This window comes from Rattus norvegicus, chromosome 5 (assembly GCF_036323735.1).
Source record: "Rattus norvegicus strain BN/NHsdMcwi chromosome 5, GRCr8, whole genome shotgun sequence".
Classification (NCBI taxonomy): domain Eukaryota; kingdom Metazoa; phylum Chordata; class Mammalia; order Rodentia; family Muridae; genus Rattus; species Rattus norvegicus.
In genome coordinates, this window is record NC_086023.1 from 133,795,915 (window position 1) to 133,822,460 (window position 26,546).

The window sequence follows — 26,546 nt, forward strand, 5'->3', positions numbered from 1 at the left end:
AAGCTATTTCCCCAGCCCCAGGTATCTTTCAGACATGTCCATTTTGAGTACATAAAGAACTTTATTGTATTGGGTCATTTTCTAAGAGTACACATGGATTTTCTAATTGTCATGTCTGTTTTGTCAACAACTTGAACTGTTTCTATTACAGTCAGTGTACCAGTGACTACTATACTTACAGATTATTTCCAGTGTTTGCCGCCGCCGCCGCTGCTGCTGCCGCTGCTGCTGCTGCTGCTGCTGCTGCTGCTGCTGCTGCTGCTGCTGCTGCTGCTGCTGCTGCTGTTTTTGAGACAGGGTTTCTCTGATACCCAGGCTGTCCTAGAATTCTCTGTAGACCAGTCTGACCTCGAACTTAGTTATCTGCCTGCCTCTGCCCTCTGCCCTCTGCCTCCTGAGTGCTGGGATTAAAGTTGTAAGCTACTACTGCCCGGCTCAGTACATTTATTTTTATGTTATTTATTCATTTATTTATCTATTATTTGCATCTTTCAGTTGTGAGCCTTTAGGCTTAAACAGCTGAGCCATTTTTCCAGCTTATTTATTTACATCTCTCATTTACATTTTAGTTGCATATGTGCTAATAACTCCAGAGACACTCAGGCTTGGGCTGTGCCTATAGCACTTGACTCGTATTAAGAAGGTATTGCTCCTATTCTAGTATTCACAGTCTTTTGCTTATTTGTTTGTTTGTTTGTCTAATACTTAATGAAGTGGGCAGATGAACTGACAGATTCCTTAGATTCTAATTCATTTTCCAGCCTTGGAAAAGCAACCTGATTGATAATTATATTAATCCACTAAAATTAACTAGTTAATCATCATACCATTTATAGGGAAATAAAAATATTTAAAAAAAAATCAACAACAAAGCAAAGGGGGCTATTCCTCACTTCGGTATGTATTCAAGAAAAGTTAAAACCCTGTACATCAGCTGTTGTGGTGGTGCAGCAGGAGATGGAGGGAGTGGGAGTCAATCTGGGAGGGCAGCCTGAGCAACAAAGCAAGGTTTAGATCACCCGGACTACAGCAAGACCCTAGCTTAAAACAACAAAATGAAATCAAAACAACAACCCCTTGTATATGAATGTCCATAGCAATATTCATAGTAGGTCACACTATAAACAATATGGGTGTCCGTCAGCTTGATTGATGGATAACCTCAGTGAACATACTCATACAGTGGAGTATTCAGCAGTCTAAAGCATTGATAAATGCTGAGATTAATCTTGAAAGCTTTATGTAAAGAGAAAGAAGCCAGGCACAAGCTTAGCTCTGTGTGTATGAAATGTCCAAAGTCAGCAAACGCAGAGAGCTAGAAGGTGTGTTAGTGGGTCCAAAGGTCAGGAGAGAGGAGTGGTAAGGAATGACAGTGAATGGATATAGAGGCTTTTGGGGTTTGAAAATGTTCTGGAATAAATGATTATTGTTTCACATTTTGTGAATATACTGTGAGCTTCAGAATTGATTAATTCTAAGAAATGTAAATTACATCTCCACTTGAGGAGGAGGAGGAGGGAAGGTTCATGGAATTGTAAAGCTCACACATAAGATCTGGGACGTAAGGCAGAGAGATGGCTCAGTGGTTGAGAGCACTGGTCCTCTTCCAGACACGTGGGTTTAATTCCCAGTATCCACATGGCGGCTCACAGCTGCTTGTAACTCAAGCCCCAGGGGATCCAATGCTCTCTTCTGGTCTTCATGGACACCAGGCTTGTAAGTGATGCAGACAAAACACCCATCCACCTAAAATAAACAATTTGTGGTACAAGTGTCTTGCAGACGAGAAAGAGCCAGTCAGTGTTAGCTATTGTTTGTTACTATTTTGTTTCAGTGTGGCCAAACATGAGCAATTTTGACTAAAGTTTATAAAAGGAATTTTGTGTAAAATCCTCAGTTTTTGGTACATGAAGCTCAAGGTATGCCTCCTTTTCCATTCTTAATTGATTTGTAAATGAAGTAGGAATAAAATATACTGGTTTGAGGTTTTTGAATAAAAATTCAACTTATGAATACTAATCTAACCACCTGTAAGTTTCACTTTAAAATTTATACTTAGTCAAAGTGGTGGGCCTTAGTAGCTAATGGTAATGGCTCTCTGCGCTAAGTCTCATGGTATGATTTAGTTGTATTGTGAGAAGTTATAAAGTCAGCTCCGTAGTGACTAGAGTGTTTGTGCTTTGTTACTAAACTCTGCGGCCAGTTTCATTGATTGCTGTGTTGATTGCCTGGCCAATGCATGTTTTTAATTGATACAGATTCAGCGCTTATTAGAAGCACAGTCTCTAGATCCTGGCTCCCATAAGTCAGTAGCCACTGCGGAAGACTCTGTGAAAGCTGCAAGACAGATGGAGCTGGTTTCCGTGGAAGCACAGTCTTCACCTGGCTTGCACATGAGAAAAAGTGTAAGCATTGCTGTGAGCACAGGTAACTTCTTTATTAATTGTAAGAAATTAGTGTTTTGTGCTTCTCACATTTGCCTTTTGAAAGAAGGGAATGGAGGAAGAGATAAGGAGATGGCTTAGCGTGGTGCCTGCTCCCCAAGCGTGAGGATCTGAGTTCAGATCTGTAGCACCCGGGTAAAAAGCCAGGTGCAGTAGTTAATGTCATCTATAGTCCTAGCACTGGGGAGGCTTAAGGATCCCTGGGGCTCTCTGGCTAGCGAGTCCTGCCCAGCCTATGAGCGCTAGGTTCAGTTCTCAAAATACTGGGTAGAGAGTGGTGGGAAGACTCAGCATTGACCTTGATATCCATATCCTCTTGTATGTGTGCTCACACTTACACACGTTCATACGGAACTCACACCAAAGAAAGAGAAAAAAGTGTAGGGTTTTTATGTCTTATAAAATTCTGTGTTTACTATATTGTAGTTTCTTCTTTGTTTTGGTTTGGTTGGTTTAGTGGGGAGGGTTTTAAGACTGGGCATCTCTGTGTAGCCTTGACTGTCCTGGAACTCACTCTAGACCAGGCTGACCTCAAACTTAGATCCACCTGCTTCTACCTCCCAAGTGCGAGGATTAAAGATGTGTGCCCCCACTGCCCAGCTACTGTAGTTTCTCATCACTGTATCTATCACTAGACCACTTCGTAGGACTTAGAAATGGCTTACCCACTTCTGTGGGTAATTTAAAGTGACAAGTGAAATCATTCACATGTTGTGGGGTTTGGTTTGGTTTAGTTGACTTGAGTTTTTTGAAACAGGGTTTCTCTATGTAATCCTGGCTGTCCTGGAACTTGCTGTATAAACCAGGCTGTCACAGAACTCACAGAGACCCTCTTTTCTCTGCTTCCCAAGTGCTGGAATTAAAGGCCTGTGATACCGTGGCCCGTTCCAAAACAAGTTATTAACAGTCATTTTAACTAAGACACTTTTAGAGCATATTTATTTTACATGTACTTAACTTTCTCTAAAGGTATCAAGTAAGCAGGACCTATTGCAGCTTTTCACATTTTTTCTAAAAAATATGAATGCAGATTTAAACCTGGATGTTAATTGTGACTTATTTTCATAAAGCCACTCAAAGTGAAAATGTTTTCATGATGGTCCATGTCTATAGTTAAGTGCTCTGGAGGGTCTTGAGTTTGTGTACAGATTGGGCTCTATACCTTGGCTCAAAAACAAAATGAAAGGAAAAAAGAGGCCATTTTGACTTAATTTTTTTTTTTTTTGCTTCTTCAAACCACTGCATTAGCAGTGTTTTCCAGATTGGAAAATGTACATAGGTCATGGCATAAGAGATTACTGGAGGTAGAGTACAGGTGATTCTTACTTTTGTAAATCTGTTTTTCTTTTTAGATTGACTTTTTGGGTATGAGTATATGAATGTATGTTCATCAGCCATATGTCTGATGCTAGCAGAGGTTAGATGAGGTCGTTAGATCCTGTAGAAGGTTGGTTATAAATCTCCATGTGAGTGCTGAAAACCAAACTCAGGTCTTCTGTAAGAACAAGTGCTCTTAACCAGTGAGCCTTCTTTCCAGACCCAATTGTTTATTCTTATGTGTAATGGAAAAGGTATGACTAGCATATCAAACCTGAGACTTCACAGAAATGGTGAAGCTAAGTAAAAATGAACTGAATTTATGTAACAGAAAGTAGAAACATGGTATGTAGATAGGCTCTAAAAGCATTTGCAAATGGCTCATTGCATTAGAGAAGCACTGAGCTGTTTTTTAAGTGTGTATGTGTTTTATGTACATGCGTACACATAATGTGTGCAGGTGTGCTCAACCTTGTAGGTGTGAGTAGATGCCAGAACTTGATATCAGTCTATCTTCTCATTTGCTGTTCTGCTCTGCTCTGTCCTGTCCGTCTGTCTGTCTGTTTTGGTTTTTCAAGACAGGATTTCTCTGTGTAGTGTTGCCTGTCCTGGAACTCACTTTATTGACCAGGCTAGCCTCGAACTCAGAGATCCTCATGCCTCTGCCTCCTGAGTGCTGGGATTAAAGGTATATACCACCACCACCCAGTTGCTTTCATTAAACCTGGAACTCGCTGTTTCAGCTAGGCTGCTGGCCAGCTGGTGATTTTTACATGGTGCTTCGGGTCCTCATGCAAGCAGCTGACACTGAGATGTTTCCTTATCCCCCAAGCACTTGATTTGTAAATACCTGCCTCACAGTATGTGTGCCTTGCGCCCCTCTAACACCGTTATTTAGAACAAAACCAGAGAGCCTATGAATTTACAAGGTTTTTTTTCTCATGTATATTTTTTCTCCTGAAGTACTTTCATTTTATTTTGAGACAGACTCTTATTAATGTAGCCCAGATTGGCCTTAACTCCCTACATATCCCAGGCTATCCTCCCGTTCAGAATCCTCCTACCTCAGCTTGTCGAGTGTTGGAGTTCCAGCCCTGCCACTGGACCTTAATCTGAGAAGCAGAGCCTCCTTGAGCAGGCAGGACACGGATGTCCCCTTTCCCTTTGCTACTGGTTTCTTGTCTTCCTGCCTTTTACCTACTTCTCTTTGCGGCATTTTTAAAGATAATTTGAAACAGTGGGATTTTGTTAAGGTAATGTAGATGTTCTCTACAAGCTTTTAAGTTCATCCTTTCTCTGGTTGAATATTTGTTCTAGTGTCTGACTGATTTAACCCCTTAGGTGCTAGCTTGTTTTGGAACGCAGCAGGTGATGATCAAGAGCATGACGCACAGCTGAAGCAAGATGATACCAAGATTTCCAGTGAAGACATGAATTTTTCTGTAGATATTAATAATGAAGCGACAAGTCCTCCAGGCAGCGCATCTTCCTTAAAAGCAGTTGACATTCCTAGTTTTGAAGAAAGCAACCCTGCTGTGGAAGAATTTAATCAACCACTTCCTGAATCCAAGTAAGAACCTTCCATTCACTGTTTCAGGTTATTTAAAAACAAACAACAACAACAACAACAACCCCATTTTCTGCCTTTGCAGTGCTATGGGTTGAATATATTTTATATTCAGGGATTGGTTTTGTTTTGTTGGGTGGCTGTGGTGCCTGTTTATTTGAGACCAAGTCTTTCTAGGTATCCCTGGCTGTCCTAGAACTCACTATGTATAGAGTAGCCCTGAATTCACAAGGGATTTGACTGCTTCTACCTCATAAGTGCTAGAACTAAAGGCATTTGCCTCTTTGCCCTGCTTGGATTGAGATGTATATATATATATAGATAGATAGATAGATAGATAGATAGATAGATAGATAGATAGATATAGATATAGATATAGATATCTATATATAGATATAGATATAGATAGATATACACACACACATGTATGTATATTAGAGAGTAATTAAATCTGGCAATCAAAATTATGACCTCATACCCTTTTGTGGTGAAAATTTAAGTTCTGCTCTGCAATTCTGAAATATGCCATGGACTATTCTTTATTACCGTCACCAATATGTTAATTTTCTTCCTTTTTGAGCTATTGATAAGCTTAGTACATTTTCACTGACATCTTTACATAGCAAGTGTCAGCATAACAGAAAATCTCAAAGAAAACTTTCTTCAACTATTCCCATATGTCAGCTACTGAGTTTCTAATCTGTGTACTCAGACCTCACCTTAGAGATTCTAATAATACAGGGTTCCAAAGGACACTACAATTATATTTGAAAAGGACAACAAATAAAATGTCATTTTATATGTTTGTTTCAAAACAATAGGCAGTGAACTGACAAAACAGAAACAAAGCCCGGCAGTGGTGGCACAAGCCTTTAATCCCAGCAGCACTCAGGAGGCAGAGGCAGGCAAGTGGATCTTTGAGTTCAAGACCAGCCTGGTCTACAGAGTGAGTTCCAGGACAGCAGGGCTACACAGAGAAAGCCAAAGCTCACGGCAAGTGAGATGCAGCAGGACACAAAACCTGAGCTCAGGAGTGGGCTGTGGCCTGACTTTGTTCACCCTCTCCCGCAGCTGATTACATTTGGGGTGCTCACATGATTAGATGGCGCTGCTCACATTTAGGGCCGCTGCTCCTCTCTGAAAATGCCCTCACACACACCCGCAGTGTGCTTTAGGAGATGGACTGCCAGGGGTCCATCAGGCCAGTTGGCAGGCAAGACTTGGTCATCACAGTATTTAATCATGATGGCCATTAATTAAAAATGGAATAAGCCAAGTTTGGTAACTGGCCTGGACTCTTCCTTAGAATAGAAACAGTGTGGCCCAGAATGTCCTACAAAGTACATGTAGGCCAGGCCATGCTTGTAGTTGTGGCAGGTGTGAGTTACCAGGCCTGCCTTTTGAATGACAGTGGGGTTTGGTAGTTGTTTTTCGAGACAGGGTTTCTCTGCATAGTCCTGGCTGTCCTGGAGCTGACTGTGTAGACCTGGCCTTGAACTCCCAGAGATCCACTTGCCCCTGCCTCCCAAGTACTGGAGTTAAAGGTGTGCACCATCACTAACTGGCTGAATGACACTATTTTTTGGAGAGGTAAACAAACCTTGATGGCAGCATTAGAGTCCTACACTACGGTGAAGAACTACTGAATGGGGTGGAAGATAAGGAGCAATGTGATGTGTTTGGAGCACAGTGGGAGGGACAGGAGTAGAAGAAGAAAACTCAGTTACTAGATGCCTAGAACAAATGAAACTCAAGACGGATGATCAAAATGTGAATGCTTCACGCCTTCTTTAAAAGGGGAACAAGAATACCCTTGGCAGGGAAGAGAGAGGCAAAGATTAAAACAGAGACTGAAGGAACACCCATTCAGAGCCTGCCCCACATGTGGCCCATGCATATACAGCCATCCAATTAGACAAGATGGATGAAGCAAAGAAGTGCAGGCCGACAGGAGCCGGATGTAGATCGCTCCTGAGAGACACAGCCAGAATACAGCAAACACAGAGGCGAATGCCAGCAGCAAACCACTGAACTGAGAATAGGACCCCCGTTGAAGGAATCAGAGAAAGAACTGGAAGAGCTTGAAGGGGCTCGAGACCCCATATGTACAACAATGCCAAGCAACCAGAGCTTCCAGGGACTAAGCCACTACCTAAAGACTATACATGGACTGACCCTGGACTCTGACCTCATAGGTAGCAATGAATATCCTAGTAAGAGCACCAGTGGAAGGGGAAGCCCTTGGTCCTGCCAAGACTGAACCCCCAGTGAACGTGATTGTTGAGGGGAGGGCGGTAATGGGTGGAGGGTGGGGAGGGGAACACCCATATGGAAGGGGAGGGGGAAGAGGGATGTTTGCCCGGAAACCGGGAAAGGGAATAACACTCGAAATGTATATAAGAAATACTCAAGTTAATAAAAAAAAAAAAAAAAGAAAAAAAGAAAAAGAAAACTCAGTTACAGACTTCCCACTGTGTATCTCTGTGCTAGCAAGGCCTCAAAACTTTCTGTAAGTGACCCCTTGAACCTGAGAAATTTTAACATGACCCTGTATAAATGAATATAAAGTAGGTATGTGAAACATTTAATAATACAGAGACAAAAGATACTTATAATAATGGGATGGGTCTGATTGTTGAGTTTTACGTGAAGAATTAAATCTTGGCTAAATAGTTGAAACTATAAGAGATGGCACCTTCAACTTTTTTTTTTCTTTGAGACAGGATTTCTTTGTGTAGCCCTGGCTGTCTTACAATTCAATTTGTAGACCAGACTGGCCTCGAACTCAGATCCACTGGGATTAGAGGCACGCACCCATTATGTTTCTATAAGAACAGAAAAATGTATTTATTTTACAAATATTAATATATATTAATTATTGTCAATTAATTGATATTTTATAAACATATAATAAACGCTGTCGTTCATAACATGCAGAAATCTTTGATCTGAGCCACAGCATCGGTAGCTTTCAGTGAGTATCAGGGTACTGGTGAGCACGTGCAGTGCAAAGTGTGTGCTATGTTCAGAACAATGGTTGCAGTGACGTCATGTGCAATATGAATAACACTGCCAGAAACAACTCTTGATTTTATCTTGGGAAGATTATTAGAACTCTAGATTCTCCAACCTCTGCCTCCCGAGGGGTGAGACTACACTCACTGTGGTTGAAGAGACAGTTGTTTTTAAGAATGCTTCCTGCTTTCTAGAGGATCTGAGTTTGGTTCCCAGCACCCATATCAGGTGGCTCACAACTGCCTGTAAGTCGAGGCCCAGGAAGACTCGATGCCTTTGGCCTCCACAGGTACCCACACACACATGCACCTCCCAACACACACATGTACATGTAATGTAAAAATGAAATAAATCTGGAGGTTAGAGAGATGGCACAGGGGTTAAGAGCACTAACTATTCTGGTAGAGAACCCTGGTTCTTTTCCGAGCTTAGACATGTAACAAACACCTGCAACTTCAGTTGTGGGAGCCTGACTGAGCCCTTGCATGTACATGGTACACATAAACTTACACAGGCACACAGACACATAAATAACTAAAAGAGTCATGTGCCACCATACCTTGCCACTTTCTCTTTTTCCTGTAAGCCACAGATTCGTGTTCTAACAAGAAACAGCGTTTCTTTAGTTTTGAACATAATAAAAGCTCTAAATAAAGTTGAAAAAGAGGGGGCTGGAGAGATGGCTCAGCGGTTAAGAGCACCCGACTGCTCTTTCAGAGGTCATGAGTTCAATTCCCAGCAACCACATGGTGGCTCACAACCATCTGTAAAGAGATCCGATGCCCTCTTCTGGTGTATCTGAAGACAGCTACAGTGTACTTATATATATAATAAATAAATAAATCTTTAAAGTTGAAAAAGAAACCAAAAACATAAAGAAGAAATACCAACTAACTAATATGCTTATTATTATTATATATAATATATATATAACTATGTATATAGTTATATATATAACTAATTGTGGCTTATGAACCTTGAATTGACAAGGATCTTTTCTATTTTAGAACTTCAAATGAGCAAATTATATATTTAAAATGTTTAGATATCCTAAAAGTTTTTTCTGCGTCAGATGTAGACAGTATCAGTAGCTTGTTTGTAGCCTTCAGTGAACGTAGTCTTCAATGGGACAATAGATGACTTAAAACAGTACTGTGGTCTGGAGAGTTGAAGATCGAAGCAAAGTGCTGCTTGGGTTTGACCCCTTTCTTCCATAAGTACTGCACTTCGAGTGTGTGTCTGTGTCTGTGTGTGTATGTCTGTCTGTCTGTCTCTGTGACTCTGTGTGTGTGTGTGTCTGTGTCTGTGATTCTGTGACTCTGTGTGTGTGTCTAAATATCCGTTAAAAGTATTTTGCTGTCTCTGAACCTTTCAAACAGCTCTTCAGAGCAGAGAAAAGAGCCTGATGTTCCTGTGTTCTTCCCAAATGCTTTGCTGGCTGAAAGTGTGAGCATGTGCTTACAGACTGCGCCAGCAGAGGGAGCCAGTAACAGCACTGAATCACCACAGGGAACAAAAGTTGAGCCCTTTGGGCCATCAGATAACAAAATTTACCAGGACTTGTTGGTAAGTAGACCATTTTGTCTTTTGTGATGTGGTTATTTAACATAGGAAATACTAGTTAAGTTTTCCCTAAATTTAAATGGAATGAAACCTTGAAATAGAATCATCTTTGACCACTAACAATTACAATAGGTAATTGTTTAGATTTTCATAAATTTTGATGATGTAAATTATAAACTTTCTAGTCATCATATACTTAGCAAGAACAAACAGTTGCTCTTGAAATTTAGTCTCTAAAAAAAGAGAAAAAACCCTGTATAATTACAAGTATACTAGATACTTTATGGAATCTGACAAGATAATATTTAGCCTTCCTTGTGGAATTTTCCTAAAATCTTAAGGTCGTGTGTTTGAAGGCGGGAAGTTTACAAAGCTTGCTCTCTATTCGAGGACTCCCAATCAGGTGGCTCACAACCACTTACATTCCACCTACAAAGGCACACACACGCACATAAATAAATAATGAGCAAGTCTTTTTTTAAAAAAAAATCTCCAAAATGTTAGTGATTTGTAGGTGCATTCTTTTTCTTTCCACAGGGTCAGGTGAACCACCTCCTGAGTAACTCCTCCCAGGAAACGGATCAACCACCTACCAGAGCAGTAGTTATCAACCATGAGTGCACCAAGACCCAAAATGCTCACCATGCAAGGAAAAAAAGACACACTTCAGGACTGGTGGACACAGATTGTGTACTCAGTGCAACTATTAAACAGCTAAGGAGCCTAGGAGTGAAAATTGATTCTCCCACTAAAGTGAAGAAAAGTGCCCAGAAGGTGGATCATGCCAGGTAACTAGGCTTTGTTTCAGGAGATGCATAAGTGTCGGGCGTGTTGCAATGTTCCCGGAAAGTGTGTGTGCTCGCATCTCAGGCCTGCTGGTGCGTGTGGGGTGCAAATATGACCATCTTTCCATTGCTAGTCTTCCAGTGGGAGGAGCTTACAGAGAAAAGCTGCCCGAGGGCGGTGCTTCTGTTGATTTGTCCTTTTATTGGTATCTTTCCAAGTTTCTAACAAAATATTAGGAAAGAGAAATGAGTTTTATTGGCAGTGTCTGAGCATTTCCCTAGAGGTGGTGGAGTCACACCAGTTCCTGGTGGCAGTGTACAGCCAACGGTTAGACCCTTCTGCTTAGATTCCTCTTACCAAAGACAAGCTCAGCATATATACACCTCTAAAAAGAGGATAAAACCTGGCAAGGATATTATTAAGCTAGCTAGTAAGTTTTCTGAAAATTGTTTTTTGTTATTAGAAAACTAACAAAACTTCCTAGTTTAAAAAAACAAGCAACATGAGACAATGTAAGAAAATGCAAAGCTCTCCTTCCCTCAAACACTTCAGTCTGTCACATTCATGGTATAGAAATGTTATTTGGGTGGTGCTGGGAACTGAATGAAGAGAAGCCAATGCTCTTGACCACTGAGCCATCTTCCCAGGCTCTTTCTCATGCCTTTCCTAGCTGTATTATATTCTGTTGTAGCCATGCTGTATATAATGTGTTGAACCCCCATGCTCTCTGAACTTTTATGTACTATTTAAATCAGTGCTAAGTATATGCCATTCTGCAAGTACTTGTTCAAATTAAAGTTATAGTAGGCCAAATATTTATACTCATTTTAATCTCTATCAATAGTACAGGAGAACGAGGCTAACACTTTTGAATATTTTCTCTTTTTAAAAATATATTTATTTGTTTGTTCCTGTGTGTGCGTGTGTGTGTGTGTGTGTGTGTGTGTATGAGTGTGAGTGTGTGAGTGTGCATGTGCCTCAGCAAATGAGCCATCTCAGAAGCCCTGACATTTTTTTATTTCTGTACTGAGAGACTCAGACATCTGTGACCACACAGTGATTTCTTCAGTTCCAAGGGATCCAGGGCTCTCTTCTAATGCTCAGGTACCAGGCACATATAGGGTGCACATAAGTGCACACAAGCAAAACATTCATATACATAAAATAAATGTTTAAGAAAAAAGCATGAGAACAAACTCAGTATACCTGTTTGAACTCACAATTTCCCCGTGCTTTCTGTGCAGAACTGAATTTTTTGTGTAGACCAGAATCACAGTTCTCTTGCCTCAGCTTTTTATTACAGGCATGATCAAGACGACTCCCATTAGGGAGTAAATAGTGGATAGTGTAATGTTTTGGGTTTTGGGTTTTTTATGGGTTTGTTTTGTTTTTGTTTTTTGCTTTCTGTTCTATTGTACTTTGTGTTTGGAGGGGGGTTGTTTTTTTTTTCTTTCTTTTTTTTTTTTTTTTTTTTTTTTTGTTTGGTTGGTTTTTTTGGGTTTCTTTGTTGCTTTGGGAAGGGGAGTGGTTTGGCTTTATTGTGCTTCTTAACAGGTTTTGCGTACCTAGGTCTTCCACTGGTTAACCTGCCCTGGGGTGGGGTAGTAGGCCTGCAGCACCACACCTATCTTGGTAATGTGTTCCTTCACAATAGCCATCCTGTGTCCATGCTGTAGTGTGAAACATGGAAACTGGCTGGCCAGTCAGTAATCTGCATTCAGACCGTGAATATGGGCTACCTCCCGGTTATCATGTCTACTCTGAATGTGTGTCTGCACCATGAGGGCTTACGTCTGGGTAGTCGGTTTAAAAGCCTCCGTAAGCTTAAAGTGAAAACTTTTGTTATTTTGCAGAATGGAACTCTTGCTATTTAGAGTAAGGTAAAAGCTGCCTCACTTTCCCATGTCTTTCAGTGTTTTGGCATGCATCAGCCCAGAAGCAGTGATCTCTGGATTGAACTACATGTCGTTTGGTAACATTGGCATGAGCAGCTTAAGTCCCACTGGTGTGGATTTGAGCATGGAAGCAAATGCCATAGCTCTGAGGTACTTGAGTGAAAACCAGCTGTCACAACTGTCCCTTGCTCGATCAAACCAGAATCACTGTGACTCGTCTCTCGGCCTTCTACATATTAATTCAGACAAAAGCTCAGTGGGGCTTAGCTTAGTTTCACCAAGCAACATGTCATTTGCAACCAAAAAATACATGAAGAGATACGGACTCTTACAAAGCAGTGACAATAGCGAGGATGAGGATGAAGAGGAGCCTCCCGGCCATTCGGACAGTGAGAGCAACCGTGTGTTGAACAGAAACCCAGCGTGCAAACCAGCACAGTGTGGTCCTGAGAGAGCGCCTTCTCGGAATGCCTGTGAGACAGCTCAGTGCTCTAACGGTGGCTCTGGGGACACGCACACAGATGTGCCAGTATTGAGAAACATCACAAACCAAGCTCAGCAGCCGAGAGCAGCAGAGCACCTGACTCAAGACTCTGCTGTCTCATTGAGGAATCTTAAGCCACACCCAGCAGTAAACCTCCGAACTGGAAAAGCAGAATTTACTCGTCATCCCGAGAAGGAAAATGAAAGAGACATTGCCGTTTTTCCTGAACTCTCGCAGTCTCCTGAGACTTTAAAGCAAATGAATAGCATGAATTCTGTGGGCACCTTCTTAGATGTAAAGCGTCTTAGACAGTTACCAAAGTTATTCTAACTCTTCATTTCTCTTTTGTGGTGTGTGTGAGGACTAGCCCTGTACTGATAGCACTTAAGGAGGCCAGACCTTTGGGATATGTTTGTTTTTCAAGACAGGGTTTCTCTGTGTAACCCTGGCTGTCCTGAAACTCACTCCATAGACCAGGATGGCCTCAAACTCACAGAGATCCACCTGCCTCTGCTTTCCAGGTGCTAGGTAGGATTAAGGTTAAAGGCTTGCATCATCATTGCCTGGCCACGACCTTTGTATGACCTTTGGGATTTCTAATACCTCTGAGAGTCTTTTCCCTGTTAGTAGCTAATTAACATTGGTTTGAGGGGGTTTGACCCAGTTGTGAGATGGCTGATTAGAGGGAAAGCTGGGTTCATTCAGCATCATTGAACCTAAAACAGAGGCAAAACAACTCAGAAGATCAGGTGCTGCAGCCAATCAGGTTCAGATGTATTTCCCTAAACCCCAGGGCCTTGCGTGTGCTAATGGGCTCTATTACTGAGCCTGACCACTGAGCTACATTCTCAACTGTAGGTTTTTTTAAGAAGGTCTCAGGTCAATCTCGCAGCCTAGGCTGGCTTCAGACTTAGAATTCTGCCCTCCTCATCTAGCTCAGATATGCACTTTACCCTGTGTTGCCCCAAAACAATTTTTTTACATAATCATAGTTTGTTTCCAGACTGAGAAATTACACTAGACACCATACTGAATAAACTTTCCCTCGCCGTGGGTTGTTATTTGGTGGGATAAGGCTGTGCTGAAGTTGAACCCAGGGACCTCACATGAAGTGCTACGTCCATCCATGAGGTGTTATGTGCAGTCATTGAATCGCATGTTTTGTGTATAGATACGTGAAATTATATTACATGGCTTCCACTTACCTAAGACACGCCCTCCCTCCATCCCTACCCTGACAGCCCATGGTCTTTTTACCAATTTTTATTTAGCATTCTACCTTTTGAAATGTACTTTCTTACTCCAAATAATATCCTGAGATCTATCCAAGTGTTGAGTGTGTCAGTAATTAATTCTTTTCTTATTCTTTACTACCACTCCCTCCAAGTTGTTTCAAATTGTTGTTTCCAAAGAAAAAAGGAAAAAAAAGTCCTCATTCACGTGAAAGATGTAGGTGTCTGCTGAATGTGGTTGCCCTGTATTAAAGCTTGTCTCAACTGAAAGAAACCTACTTCTGTTCTCTGAATGGTTTTGTTGATGCAGGATTCATGTAGTTAATCCTAGCTGTCCTAGACTTGCTCTGTGACCAGGCTGACCTCAAACTCACAGAGATCCTCCTGCCTCTGCCTCGAAAATGCTGGGATTAAAAGTGCATTGTCACCACAGTCCAGCTCTCTGGATGTTTCTTTAACTCAGCTGTGACTTCCTGCAATGATATAAGGATTGCTAATAGAGAACAATATATTGTTGGTTATCAAGGCTAGGGAGCACATTGCTAGCACAGCTTTCCCATTTTCCTTCGGTTTCAAGTCAAACAGATGACAGTGGTGTTTCCCTCTATTTCTACTTGGGATTTCCAGTAAGCAGATGTCTCAGTGCCACTTAGACATATGTGCTTTTTAAATTGAGCCCTCCCGGTGTCACCCAAAAAAGTGAATGTGGGTGCCATTTGTACTGCACTATCAAAAACAGAATATTAACCAGGTATGGTGGGTGACATACGCCTTTAATCCCAGCAGGCAAAGGCAGGCTGATCTCTAGATTTTAAGCCAGCCTGATCTACAAAGCAAGTCCCAAAACAGTGAGAGCTATAAGAGAGACTTTGTCTTTAAGAAACGGGGGGAGAGAAGAGGGATTAATAGTTTGATCAAGACACCTTCAGCAACTATCTTACTCTTGCTATGAATCCTCTAATCTTTAAGCTAAACAGGAAGCTGTTTGTCTGGACAATACAAACTACCTGAGTTAGGAAGAATTTAATTTCATCACCTGTCATCACATCTGATTGAATGCTTCTGATAAGATGTTTAAGACAGGGGTTGGGGATTTAGCTCAGTGGTAGAGCGCTTGCCTAGAAGCACAAGGCCCTGGGTTCGGTCCTCAGCTCTGGAAAAAAAAAAAAAACAAAAACAAAAACAAAAAAAAAAAAAACCCAAAAAAAAAAAAAAAAGATGTTTAAGACATTTTCAAAACTGAGTTCAGACCAGACCACAGATTAATTCAACAAAACATCCTTTTTCTATTTAGTGCTTTCTAAGAAGGACCACCAATAAGGCCTAGTCTAGAAAGTTCTGTAGGAACTGTGGGAACTTAGGTGTCTTTGGCAGAAGTGTTAGTACAGGGGAAGTGGGACTAACAGACTTTGGGGATATTCAACCATCTAGTTGCATTTCTCACAATTTGTCTCCTAGTCCCTTACTCCTCATAAGATCTTGGGTGCTATTTCAATTGGAATAGGAAAATGGTGGAATTTATATTTCCAGGCTCTGGGAAATAAGCCTACTAGCCTGGGTTCTGGCCATTGTTGCACTGTTTCTCCTGTTTCAAATGTCTCTCTCAGCATCTAAAGTGCCCTGCTTGTTGACTTTGTTGTAGCTGCTTGTCTTCTCCATTACCCTACCCAGTGCTCAGTCCTATGTAAGTAGGTAGACCTGGTAAGTAAGCCTCGAAAAAGCTGCAAAGATTTAAAGAAAAAGGTTTTGTCATCAGAGTATATGTGGAAAAGCTACTGTGGCCACTTCTGTCCTTTTAGGACCTGCTGTGTGCTGGGACCTCTGCATCAATACTTAGCACACACTAATTCTTTGAAGCTTCCTGGCCTACCCCCACTCACCCATGTAAATTACTTTCAACAGTAAATTACTTCTAGGTGCCTTGAAGCCATTGAAAAAGACAGCCTTCCTGAGGCCAGAGAAATCCAGGAAGAACTAGCTTCCTACTGGACATGGGTCTGGAGCTGGATTCAGATACTACTGACTAACAATGCACTGTTCAAGCTGCCCCACTTCTCTTTCCTGCTGGAAGGATTTCTTACCCTTAGCCAAGAGCAGGAACCACCCTTTACTGAGTGTCCCATAGGTGGCACTGCCAGCTTTGGTCAAGGGTTCCACTAATAACTTAGCAGTGTAGAGCTAGCACTGAGTGCTGTAAAGGCCTAGATTAGCAGTCTGCCCTGCCCCTGCTCCGCTGGTGATACTCACAGGGGCGGGACTTTTACTAACCTCCCAGACTGAGGGGCTTTTATGTCTGAGCAATAAATCTCCAGATGATGCTGTGTACCTGCAGACCTTCTGCTTTCAAAGTGTTTTCTCAAGTATCACCCCCACCCCCCATAGTCTTAAAAGCCTTATCAAAACCTGTACAGCAGGCAAATGTAATTCTCTACAGAAGGTAGAACTCGCCAACTGGAACTGAGCCAAAGTCAGAAGCCTCATGCCCATCCCAGTAACAACTAACCCAGTAGCAACTGCCCCTTCTGCCCTTCTGCTACACAAGGACCCTTTTTATCCCCCGGTATTCAACAGGTCTGTTGATCCTGCTGGGTACTGACCAAGATGTTGAACTTAGTGTTGACCAAGGCAGCCATGCTCTGTCAGAGCTCCATGAAGGAGTGATGCGCTACTGTCAGTGTAGTCAAGTGAGCACAGTAGGGCTTGTCATCAGCCACTGGGCTCCTGTTGTACCAGTACCCCAAACTCAGTACTAGATAGGTAGCTTAGAGGTTTTAGCTCCTCGATTTTGGAGCCAATGGAGTAATCCTGGCATGAAATGTTGGTACAGAAATAAAACGGGAACCAGGTGGGATAGAGCATGCACTGAATCCCAGCACCTGGGAGGCAGAGGCAGGTGCATGGGTCTGTGAGTTTGAGGCTAACAACTTACTAGACAGACCCTGTCTAACCTAGTCTACACAGAGAGTTCCAGGAGAGCCAGAACGACTTACTAGACAGACCCTGTCTCAAAACAACAACAACAAATAAAAACAAAAAGAGAGAGGGGGGAAGACATGAGCAGAGCTGTGAAAGTCCATAGGGAGGAAAGACTTTCTGTACGATCACTGGTGTCCAGCCTCACCCTGAAAGATCCCAAAGGACTTCCAGGTAGATAAGGAAAGGGTTCCCTCTTTTTTTTTTTTAAATAGTGTTTTGTATACTTCACACACACAAAGGTACTTCCCCCAACAAAAACAACCAGGGAGGAGGGATGCTGACTGAAAGGGTTTCCGCCTCTGGCTTACACATTACCCTCTAAGTGAAAGAAAGCCCACTAACAGGTGGGAGTGTGGAAGCCTAGGAGATACCCCCTGTATCTCCAACACCTTCCCTAACCGTACCATCTGGGTCATGGGGGAACATCCTCCCAGGAAATCCTGCTTTCCCACTTCCTGGCCAGAGGCTGAACTCCAGGAAAAGGATGGATTTGGAGAGAGCTGTGTCCTGCTTCTTCATGGGAGGTCTGGGGCCAGCACAAGGGTGCTCCTTACATGGGAAGGTGATATCAGGCATCCAAGAAAATCAAAGTTGTGGGATCCTAAAAAGCCACTCGGCCTCCACCTAAGGACCCAGCCAGAGGAGAGAAGGGACGTTGTCTGGTTCATCATGCAGGTATACGACTGACTGGAGCGGCCTCCAGAGCATGCCATCTGTCTCAGGGTTTTAGCAAGCTAGCAATCAAGTAGTCAAACCCGTGTCCTCAGCTGAAGCCTGACATCCTGGAGACGGAATAAAGGCAACACGAACACGCACGCATGCGTGCACGTACACACACGCACGCACGCACGCACGCACGCATGCACGCGCACACACAGTTCCAGACATTGCTCATATCACTGACTTCCAAACTTCGCATTTTGGAGAACCCTTCAAAACCCTTGCATCATCCCCTCCATCTTGCCGACTCGGACGCCTCACGCGGCAGTGCTGTTTTTCCTTGGTTCCAACTCCATAGCCCTTTCTCTGATCCTCCTGTCCTCTTAAACCACCCGTGGCAATGAGCACTCTCTGCTATGTGACTCCCTGGTCCAGTGAAGAGCCATCTGTAAAACGTGTCCTTTTCTGCTTTCTTTCTCAGGGCAGAGGGCTGAGGCATGCCTGAACTTAGGCTCCCTTAAAGCTCATGGCTTGCTTACCTTGGTAAAGGGGCTACAGTCTTAGCTGAGGGTGGGAGTGTGCCACAGTTGAGTCACTGTAGAGGAGTGATTCCAGATTTCCCACCCCTGATTGAGGGATTGTGCTGCTTGCCCTGCCCCCACCAGCACAAGACTGATTTAAGCCAGCTTGGTGACTCTGCATGGAAACCTGCATTTCCCCACTGCACCAGATGAGGGCACCACTCAGTAAGTGTGGCGGCAACCAGGGATCCATTTCTCTTTCCTGGCCAGACGGAATGCCCTTTCAAAGTCCTCTGTGACTGGTTTTAGAGCCAAGACTACCAGGCAGTTCCACTTCCTCTAAGTGAAGCCCAGGTTCCAGCTGAATGTTGGCTCTCCATTTCTCTGTGCATCTGCATCAGTCTCCCCCTGATTTCTTAATATATGGTCTGTGGATTAAGACAAGCCAGGGACATGATGCTATCTTTGGAAGGTCTTTGTGACCATCTCATGCTGGGGATGAGCAAGGGACACAGGGATTTCTGTTCTGCAGAGAGTCACAGGGCAGCCACATTTCTGCTGCCCATATTCTGTCCTAGAGAAATTGCTTTGTACTTACCAGCCCCTCCCTGCTCCCACCACCAATTCCCTCAAGGCCTGAGGAAACAAGATAATGTTGGGATAGCCTAGAAGAAGTAAAATGCCCACTCATACATCACAATTTCCCTGAAGCCTGTAGTGAGCAGAAACCATAATGATCCCCTGAGATCAGATGGGCTCAGTCCTCTCCTACTCCTAACAGTCAGCACAAGGGCCCACACAACTGCTCAAAATGAACCAGCAACCAGAAGCCGTGCCTGCTGTGCAGATGAGGAAACAGTTTCCAGACAGGGTCAGAGCTTTGCCTTCCTCTACCACTGGTGTCAAGATTGGGAGAAAACTGGAATTTGTTTTGTTTTGTTTCTTTTTTCATGTACACTGGGTCTATAACCCAGGCCGGCCTCAAATTTGCATTTAGCTGAGGACAACCTTGCGCTTCTGATCCTCCTGCCCTCACCTCCCTGGGGTTAGCATCAGAAAATGTTCTATCATTCTTTATGGGTTGCTGGACATCAAACCCAAGGGTTCAGCATGCCAACTACTTTACCAACTGAGTTATTTCCCAGCCCCTACCAGAGACTTCTTACTTTCCTACACAGCCTACCACCACAGAAAAGGAAGCCTTCATTTCTGATATTCAGGCCACCAGGATAGTGTCTGGCACATGCCAGGCCTGTAGTAAATGGAATACGTGAATGACCAGATCTGGGTTTGTCTTCTTCATCCAGGGCCACCATCTCCACAAACGCACTTTGTACAATTTGAGCCATAGTCTGAGTTTCTCATCATCCTCAAATGTGCCTTCCCCTTCCCACTGCTGGGTCTTCCCACTTGCTCCTGATCTTCCCTTCTCTGTCCATTACACTCCGAAGCAAAGAGCACCAGTATAAAGCCCTGTCTGATATACAGGATTCATGCATATCGGGATTCCTTTCCTGGATTCCCAATGCTTTTTAGCAGCCCTCTCTAACATATAAGGCTACACAGTAACTCTTGGCTTCTGCTTCTGTTTCCTTCTGCTTCTGTCTCTACAGCTAAATACAGGGTCTGAACAGAGCAAGGCGTACACACACACACACACACACACACACACACACACACACACTCCACTTCTGTTCTTCAAATGACCTAGACATGGTGTTTTCCCCACAAGTATAGTATAAGCTGGTCTTTTCACAACCCTGTGAGTCATGGTGTTTTTAGAGAGGAAGAAACTGAGGCACAGAGCAGTTAAAGAGAGTCTCTTCTAGCTCAGGGTGCCCTGGTGATCAGTTATTTACCTTTAACTATTAAGGGGTCACGTTCTGGGGTGTGGGTTCAGGGCCAGGTACCCAGGGCTACAGAGAGAGAGATGTCTTCTGCCACAGCTTTTCCTGGTGACCCAAAGCTGCCTGGCAGAGTCCAGTCTGCCTAACACACCTATGAGTCTCCTTAAAGATACTTTAAAAAACATATCCTCCCTTCTACACATTTTTTCATTTCCTGTTCTTCTCCACCCCATTCAGCTGACAACTGTCCCCATCTGTGGGGAGTGTGAAGAGGGGATACGGATGCTTTTCCACAGGTGCCTCTCACAAAGAGTTCTGGCTGAGCGGGAGCAGAGGCTACGGAGGAAGGAAGCAGAAATGACAGGTTAAAGACAGATGCAGGGCTGGAGAGATGGCTCAGCGGTTAAGAGCACCCGACTGCTCTTCCAGAGGTTATGAGTTCAATTCCCAGCAACCACATGGTGGCTCACAACCATCTGTAAAGAGTTCCAATGCCCTCTTCTGGTGTATCTGAAGACAGCTACAGTGTACTTATATATAATAAATAAATAAATCTTAAAAAAAAAAAGACAGATGCAGGGACAAGGTCTTTATACAGGAAGGAGGAGCAGATTCAGAGTTTGCCCGAGCCGGAGGACAGAGACTGGAGAAATGAAAGGCAGAGTGAGCCAGATAAGAGATGAAAGGGAAAGACCCCGGGGTTCCTCCACTGCATCCTGGTGCAGATAGGAAGACGGAAGGTCATAGGAAGAAGTGGTCCTCCTTCCTACGGATGTGTCCCCCGCAGCAAATACCATTGGGTCAGGTCCTCTCTCCTCCAGCACTTTCCTCTTGTCCTTGCGCACTAGGACTGAGCAACACAAGTGACCCCCAGTGGAAGGCTCCTGGACAAGTCAACCAGGATGAGGGAGAGAGGAGACTGTGTAGACAAAACAGGTTGACAGGGAAGTTTTTCTGGACCAGGAAAGCTTGAAGAAGGACATGAAGAATGTAAACAACTGTACTGAAGCACGATTTATGTGCAGTCAGTTGCACCACCTCAGTACCCAGTTAGCCGAGGCCTGACACACACATACACGTTTATAGTCATTACCATAACCAATGCATAGAATATGTCTTTGATAGACTGTTCCTTTGTATCCACTCCCCTATTGCTTCTTATCCTTCTGAACTCTGCCGTTGTAGATTCATTTTTGCTTTTTCTAGAGTTTCATGTAAATATTCTACTACAGACACTGATCGCTTTCACTCTGCACGCATTGGAGGTTTTCTATGCTTTTACATATATCTGGTTATTTTTATTGCTCAGCAGTATTCAGTTGCATGTCTGAACCAATATATGTCCCATCTGTTGATATGCATTTGAGTTATTTCTAGTTTTTTGTTTTTGTTTTTTTTTTTTTTTTTGTTTTTTTTTTTTTAGTCAGACCTTCACTATCCAGCTCTGGCTGTCCTGGAACTCACAACATAGGCCAGGCTAGTGTCGAACTCACAGAGTTTCACCTGTTTCTGCCTCTCAGATGCTGGGATTAAGGTGTGCAGCATTATACCCTAATTATTTATTTTTGATTATTTGTTTATGTGCATATGTTCCTGTGGGTATGTTTTTATGTCTCTCAGTAGTATGTATGTATTAACCATATGATTAAAGGGGCTACCTATGCACATATTATTCTCCAAGAAGGCTGAATGATGTTTGCATTCCCTTCACTGTACAAGAATGCCAGTTGACCTTCATTCCTATCAACACTTGGTATTGTCGGTTTTCACATTTTAGCCATTTGACAGACTTGTCATGGTAGCTCATTGTCACTTGAATTTCTGTTTCTCTGGCCTAACTTTCTTTTCATGCAAGTTTTGTTTTTTAAATTCATAAGGAATTTAAACTCAGACATAGTACAATGATACTCACTGTTCAGCTGAAGATTTAAAATAGTTTTTACATAGGAAGAAATGTCATGGGCTGGAGAGATGGCTCAGCAGTTAAGAGCACCGACTGCTCTTCTCAAGGTCCTGAGTTCAGTTCCCAGCAACCACATGGTGGCTCACAACCATCTGTAATGGGGTTGGGTGTGTCTGAAGACAGCTTCAGTGTGCTTATATACATTAATAAATAAATCTTTAAAAAAATATTAAACCGCATATCAGATCTTTGGTATTCCTCATCCCATTTAAAAAAAAGAAATGTCATATAGCCAACAGGAGTGGAGGGAACAACAGGCCATGTTGTTCTAGATTACATAGCAGTTAAGTGACCAAGAGTGAGCCTGCTTTCTCACCTCCAAAGTAGCATCACCCAGGCAACATGACAAGGTCATTGTCTACAATCGGGAGAGGTGGAGTCAAGGGAAGAAGAGGTACACAATAGATAGATGCTCAGTGCATACATGTACAGGGCCTGGAGGCATATCTACTGTCTTCATGTGTGTCATGAACCCGGCCACTGTCCTGGTGACCACCAGAAACTGTTTGCTACAGAGTTGGTGGTCGTGCATGTATTGTCTTTGAATGGCTTGAGCAAGTAAATCATTGATGGCTGAATGCTCTCTCCGGAGGACAGACAAGCTTGGGAACACAAATTGGGAGTACAGCTTTGGCCTTCTGTACACTTCTAGAAGATGCATAGGTTGGGCAAGGAAGCTAGAAGGTTAGAAATACTGGAGAGTCCACTGCCTTCTACAGCTACTCATTCATTTTGCTTTGGGTTTTTTCCTTTCCTTTCCTTTCCTTTCCTTTCCTTTCCTTTCCTTTTCCCTTCCCCTCCCCTCCCTTTCCTTCCTTCCTTCCTTCCTTCCTTCCTTCCTTCCTTCCTTCTTTTCTTTCTTTCTCTTAAAAAATGGGGGAGGATTGCTCTGGTTCTTAAGCTGTGTGCTGCAGACATCACCCTGGAGGCTGGTGAAACACTCCTGGCCTCACTTCCAGAGGAACGTAGTGTCCTCTTCCAGAACCGACTTTTCTAAGGAGCGCATGAAGACACCAACCGCCCCTCTGACAGCCACACATTAGAGCAAAGCCCTTTCCATGCCTGCAAATACTGATGACTGATGGGATAAGAAAGTGGAAATGATTTTATACGTGGGATTCTGGGCTCTGTCTTGCAAACTGGAGTAGCAGGGGCTCTTCCCTAGTAAGGAACAGAAGCAAAACTGGAGTACAGTTATATGGAAGTGAATTGGAACAGGCCATGGCATCTCCTTAAACGGGCGTGTTTATCATCAGTAATTTTTATAAAACCCACTCTCAGGTATGGGCAGTTATCACCTCCTCTTTACAGAGGAGGAAAATGGAAGGGGCTGTCTTGCCCAGACTCATGCAGCCCACCAGTGAGGAAGCAGGAATGAGGGCTCGGGCACGTAGCCAATGACTTTTGCTCTGTTGCATGGAGGCATCAGCTTGTCCCGGCTGGGAATTCTGCCTCCACCACTTACCAGTTGGGCATTCGCAGCAAGTTGCTTAGATGTCTGAGCTATCTACTAAATGGAAGTCCCGACCTCCCCTACCTCTTTGAGCTGTTGTAAAATGAACAGAATGGATATTATGAAGTCTTTAGGACTGGCACGATACGAACTTGTTGGAGATAAACCCATCTGCCCATCGGAGTGCTGGCAGAACAAACTCCTCCGGGGTTAGAAGCTAAGAGACAGTGCAAGCACCTGAAAACATTGCAAATCCTGGACTCTGGAGGGCGGACAATGTAGGCCCTGGCAGTAAGGGAGTCCTCCCTGCTCCTGCCTACCCGGGACCAGACTCCAGACTCACTCCCTGGTTCCTCACCTCCCCACCCCCGCACCACCCCCACCGAGGCGCTCCGAATTTCCTGCCCGACCGAGGCCGGGCTCAGGGCGGGTGGAGGAGGGCTGGCATTTCCTGGCCGCCGCGTCACTGGCTCAGCAGCGCTCGGACAAAGCGCTGACCGACAGGCACCAGATGCTATTTCAGGCGGCGCCCGGCTTAGCGCGCAGTTTCCGTTTTTCCACGGTCGGAAACAGGGAGCCCGGAGCCTGCAGACGTCACAAACACTCAGTCTCAGGCGGGGGTCCAGGGTCCAGGAGAGGCAAGGCCCATGTGTTAGAAACAGGGTAGGGGCAGATGCCGCCCCCGCACCTACTGACCCTACTCCTTAATCGTCCCCGGAAACACCGGACAGGCCATTTCACAACCAGGAAAATGATCTAGCCATCATTGGTCAAGACAAATGCATAACCTCTCCAAGCCTATAAACCTCTAGACATCCTCACCCCATTCCCTCTCCTGGAGTAACCAATCTGCCCCAGACATCCAGAAATCCAAGATGGCCTGGATTCTTCGATTTACCTTACTGTCTGTCATAGTTCTTCAAACTCAATCTTATGTACCACGCACTAAACATCTACCCCAGAACACTCAACCTTCACCTTCCTGCTCCCCACACCAACCACAGCCCCATTTCGACCCAGGGGTTTTCTAAAAAAGCAAATCTGATCTCACATAGGACACCAAGCCCTTATGTAAACAAAGTGGTAAAAACAAAACCTTCAATTCCTCCACCAATACTGTACCCGTTTTCTGTTTCTTATATGAATTAACTTTCCCCTTTCTGCTTCAGCCCTTGGTCCAAGAGGTCTGGCTTTCCGGGGAAGCACACCCAGCTAGTTCACAAGTCTAGTGACTTGTCCCTGAAGCACAGGGGAGTGGGTTCACTTTCATAACCGCATGCCTTTCACTCTTTCTAAACCCAGCAAAGCCAAGGGCGATGTGGGTGGGGATGGGGAGTCTTTTTCTCAGGTCATGGGTGGCCCTTTCAGGAGGAGATTCAGTGGAAGTTACCTGTACATACAGCACAGCTGGACTGTCATCAAAGGACACAGGAACAGACAGGTGTGCTGAACTACACTCCATTTCTGCTATTGGTCCTGAAATCTAGGAGGAACAGAATTCAAACAGGAAGCCTTCTCTGGAATCAACCCTTGACTGGGTCTCAGCCTGTGACTGAGTCCAGAGCTACTGGAAGATCAGTGCAGTTTGGGGTGCTTAGTGGGGCTGTGGATTGGAGATTGGACCACAGAGCTTAGCTTTACTCTAGCTATAAGGTTAGCCAAGTTGCATCTCTCTGCCCCTTAATTCCCTTTAATGTCCTTAATGTCCCTTCATTTCTGTATGGCAAATGGACAAATGCCTACGATATATTATTAGCTCCCTACCACTCACTTTTAAAATATTATTTCATGTATATAAAACTTTGTAATTTTAAAATATTTATTATTATTCATTTAGGCTTTTGAGGAAGGGTTTCTCTGTGTGGTCTTGGCTGGTCTGAAACTCCACATGTAGATTAGGCTGGCCTCGAACTCGCAGAGATCTGCCTGCCCTCCTCATCGAGAGCTGTGATGAAAGGCATGTGTGCCTTTTTTGAGAATTTCGTAAAATGTATTTTGATCATATTCATCTCCCATTGCTGCCCATCCCCTCCTATCCCAGTGTCTTCTTCTAAAAAAAAACAAACAACAAAACAAACAAACAAACAAAAAACAACAAAACAAAACCAAAAGAAAGTGACACCGAGGGGCTAGAGAGGTGACTCCATGCTTAAGAGCATTGGCTGCTCTTCTAGAGGACCTGGGCTTGCTTTCCATTGCCCATCTGTTGGCTCTCAAACTCCTGTTCCAGGGGCGGTAATGTGTCTGCCTTCTTCCAGTCTCTGGAGAAGTATTTAACTGTCAATAGCTCTTCAGTTAGTGTCGGAAACTCATGAGCCCCCTCACCTCTTCTTGCTAGAATCTTGACTGGCTCGATCCTGAGCAGGCAGCCACAGATGTGAGTTATCAGTGCCGTGGGCCTGTTTGACCAGAAGATAGAGTTTCACCCTGGTCCGCCTTAACTGGCTCACACTATCTTGTCCCTTCGTTTCTTCTCTTCTGCTTCAAAGCAGTGTCTCACTATGTAACGTGGCTGGTGGCTGATCTGGAGCTCTATATTGTAAACCAGACTGTTCTTGAACTCACGGATAGCTAGCTACCTCCCTCTGCCTCCCATGGTCTCAGTCATGTAGCCCAAAATGACCAAGAAGTCTGACATTTTTGCCCTTATCTTCTGGGTGGTAGGGTTTCAGCAGTCAGTCTCCACCATCGTAAAAGAAAAACCCAGATACTCTTCATTCAGCCCACCGGGTTCCTACAATGAGCTGTACCTATGGACTTCAAAGCAGGCATCTGTCCCTCACATTGAAATTTAACACTGAGTTCGTTTAACACAGCCTTGCC

The 26,546-nt window shown here is 43.8% G+C and overlaps 1 protein-coding gene across 5 annotated transcripts in view; it reads left to right on the top strand.

The window, feature by feature from the left end:
- Positions 1-14,579, top strand: part of Stil (STIL, centriolar assembly protein) — a 52,896-nt gene extending 38,317 nt beyond the window's left edge. For 3 of the 5 annotated variants that reach the window (XM_039111180.2, XM_039111182.2, XM_039111181.2), the window contains 5 exons: positions 2,259-2,427; positions 5,103-5,331; positions 9,723-9,909; positions 10,444-10,694; positions 12,606-14,577. In XM_039111180.2, the coding sequence (XP_038967108.1) occupies positions 2,259-2,427; positions 5,103-5,331; positions 9,723-9,909; positions 10,444-10,694; positions 12,606-13,401 (1,632 nt within the window). In that variant the 3' untranslated portion in view covers positions 13,402-14,577. The other 2 variants (NM_001399206.1, XM_063287731.1) reach the window with 2 other exon arrangements.
- Positions 14,580-26,546: the final 11,967 nt, after the last annotated feature.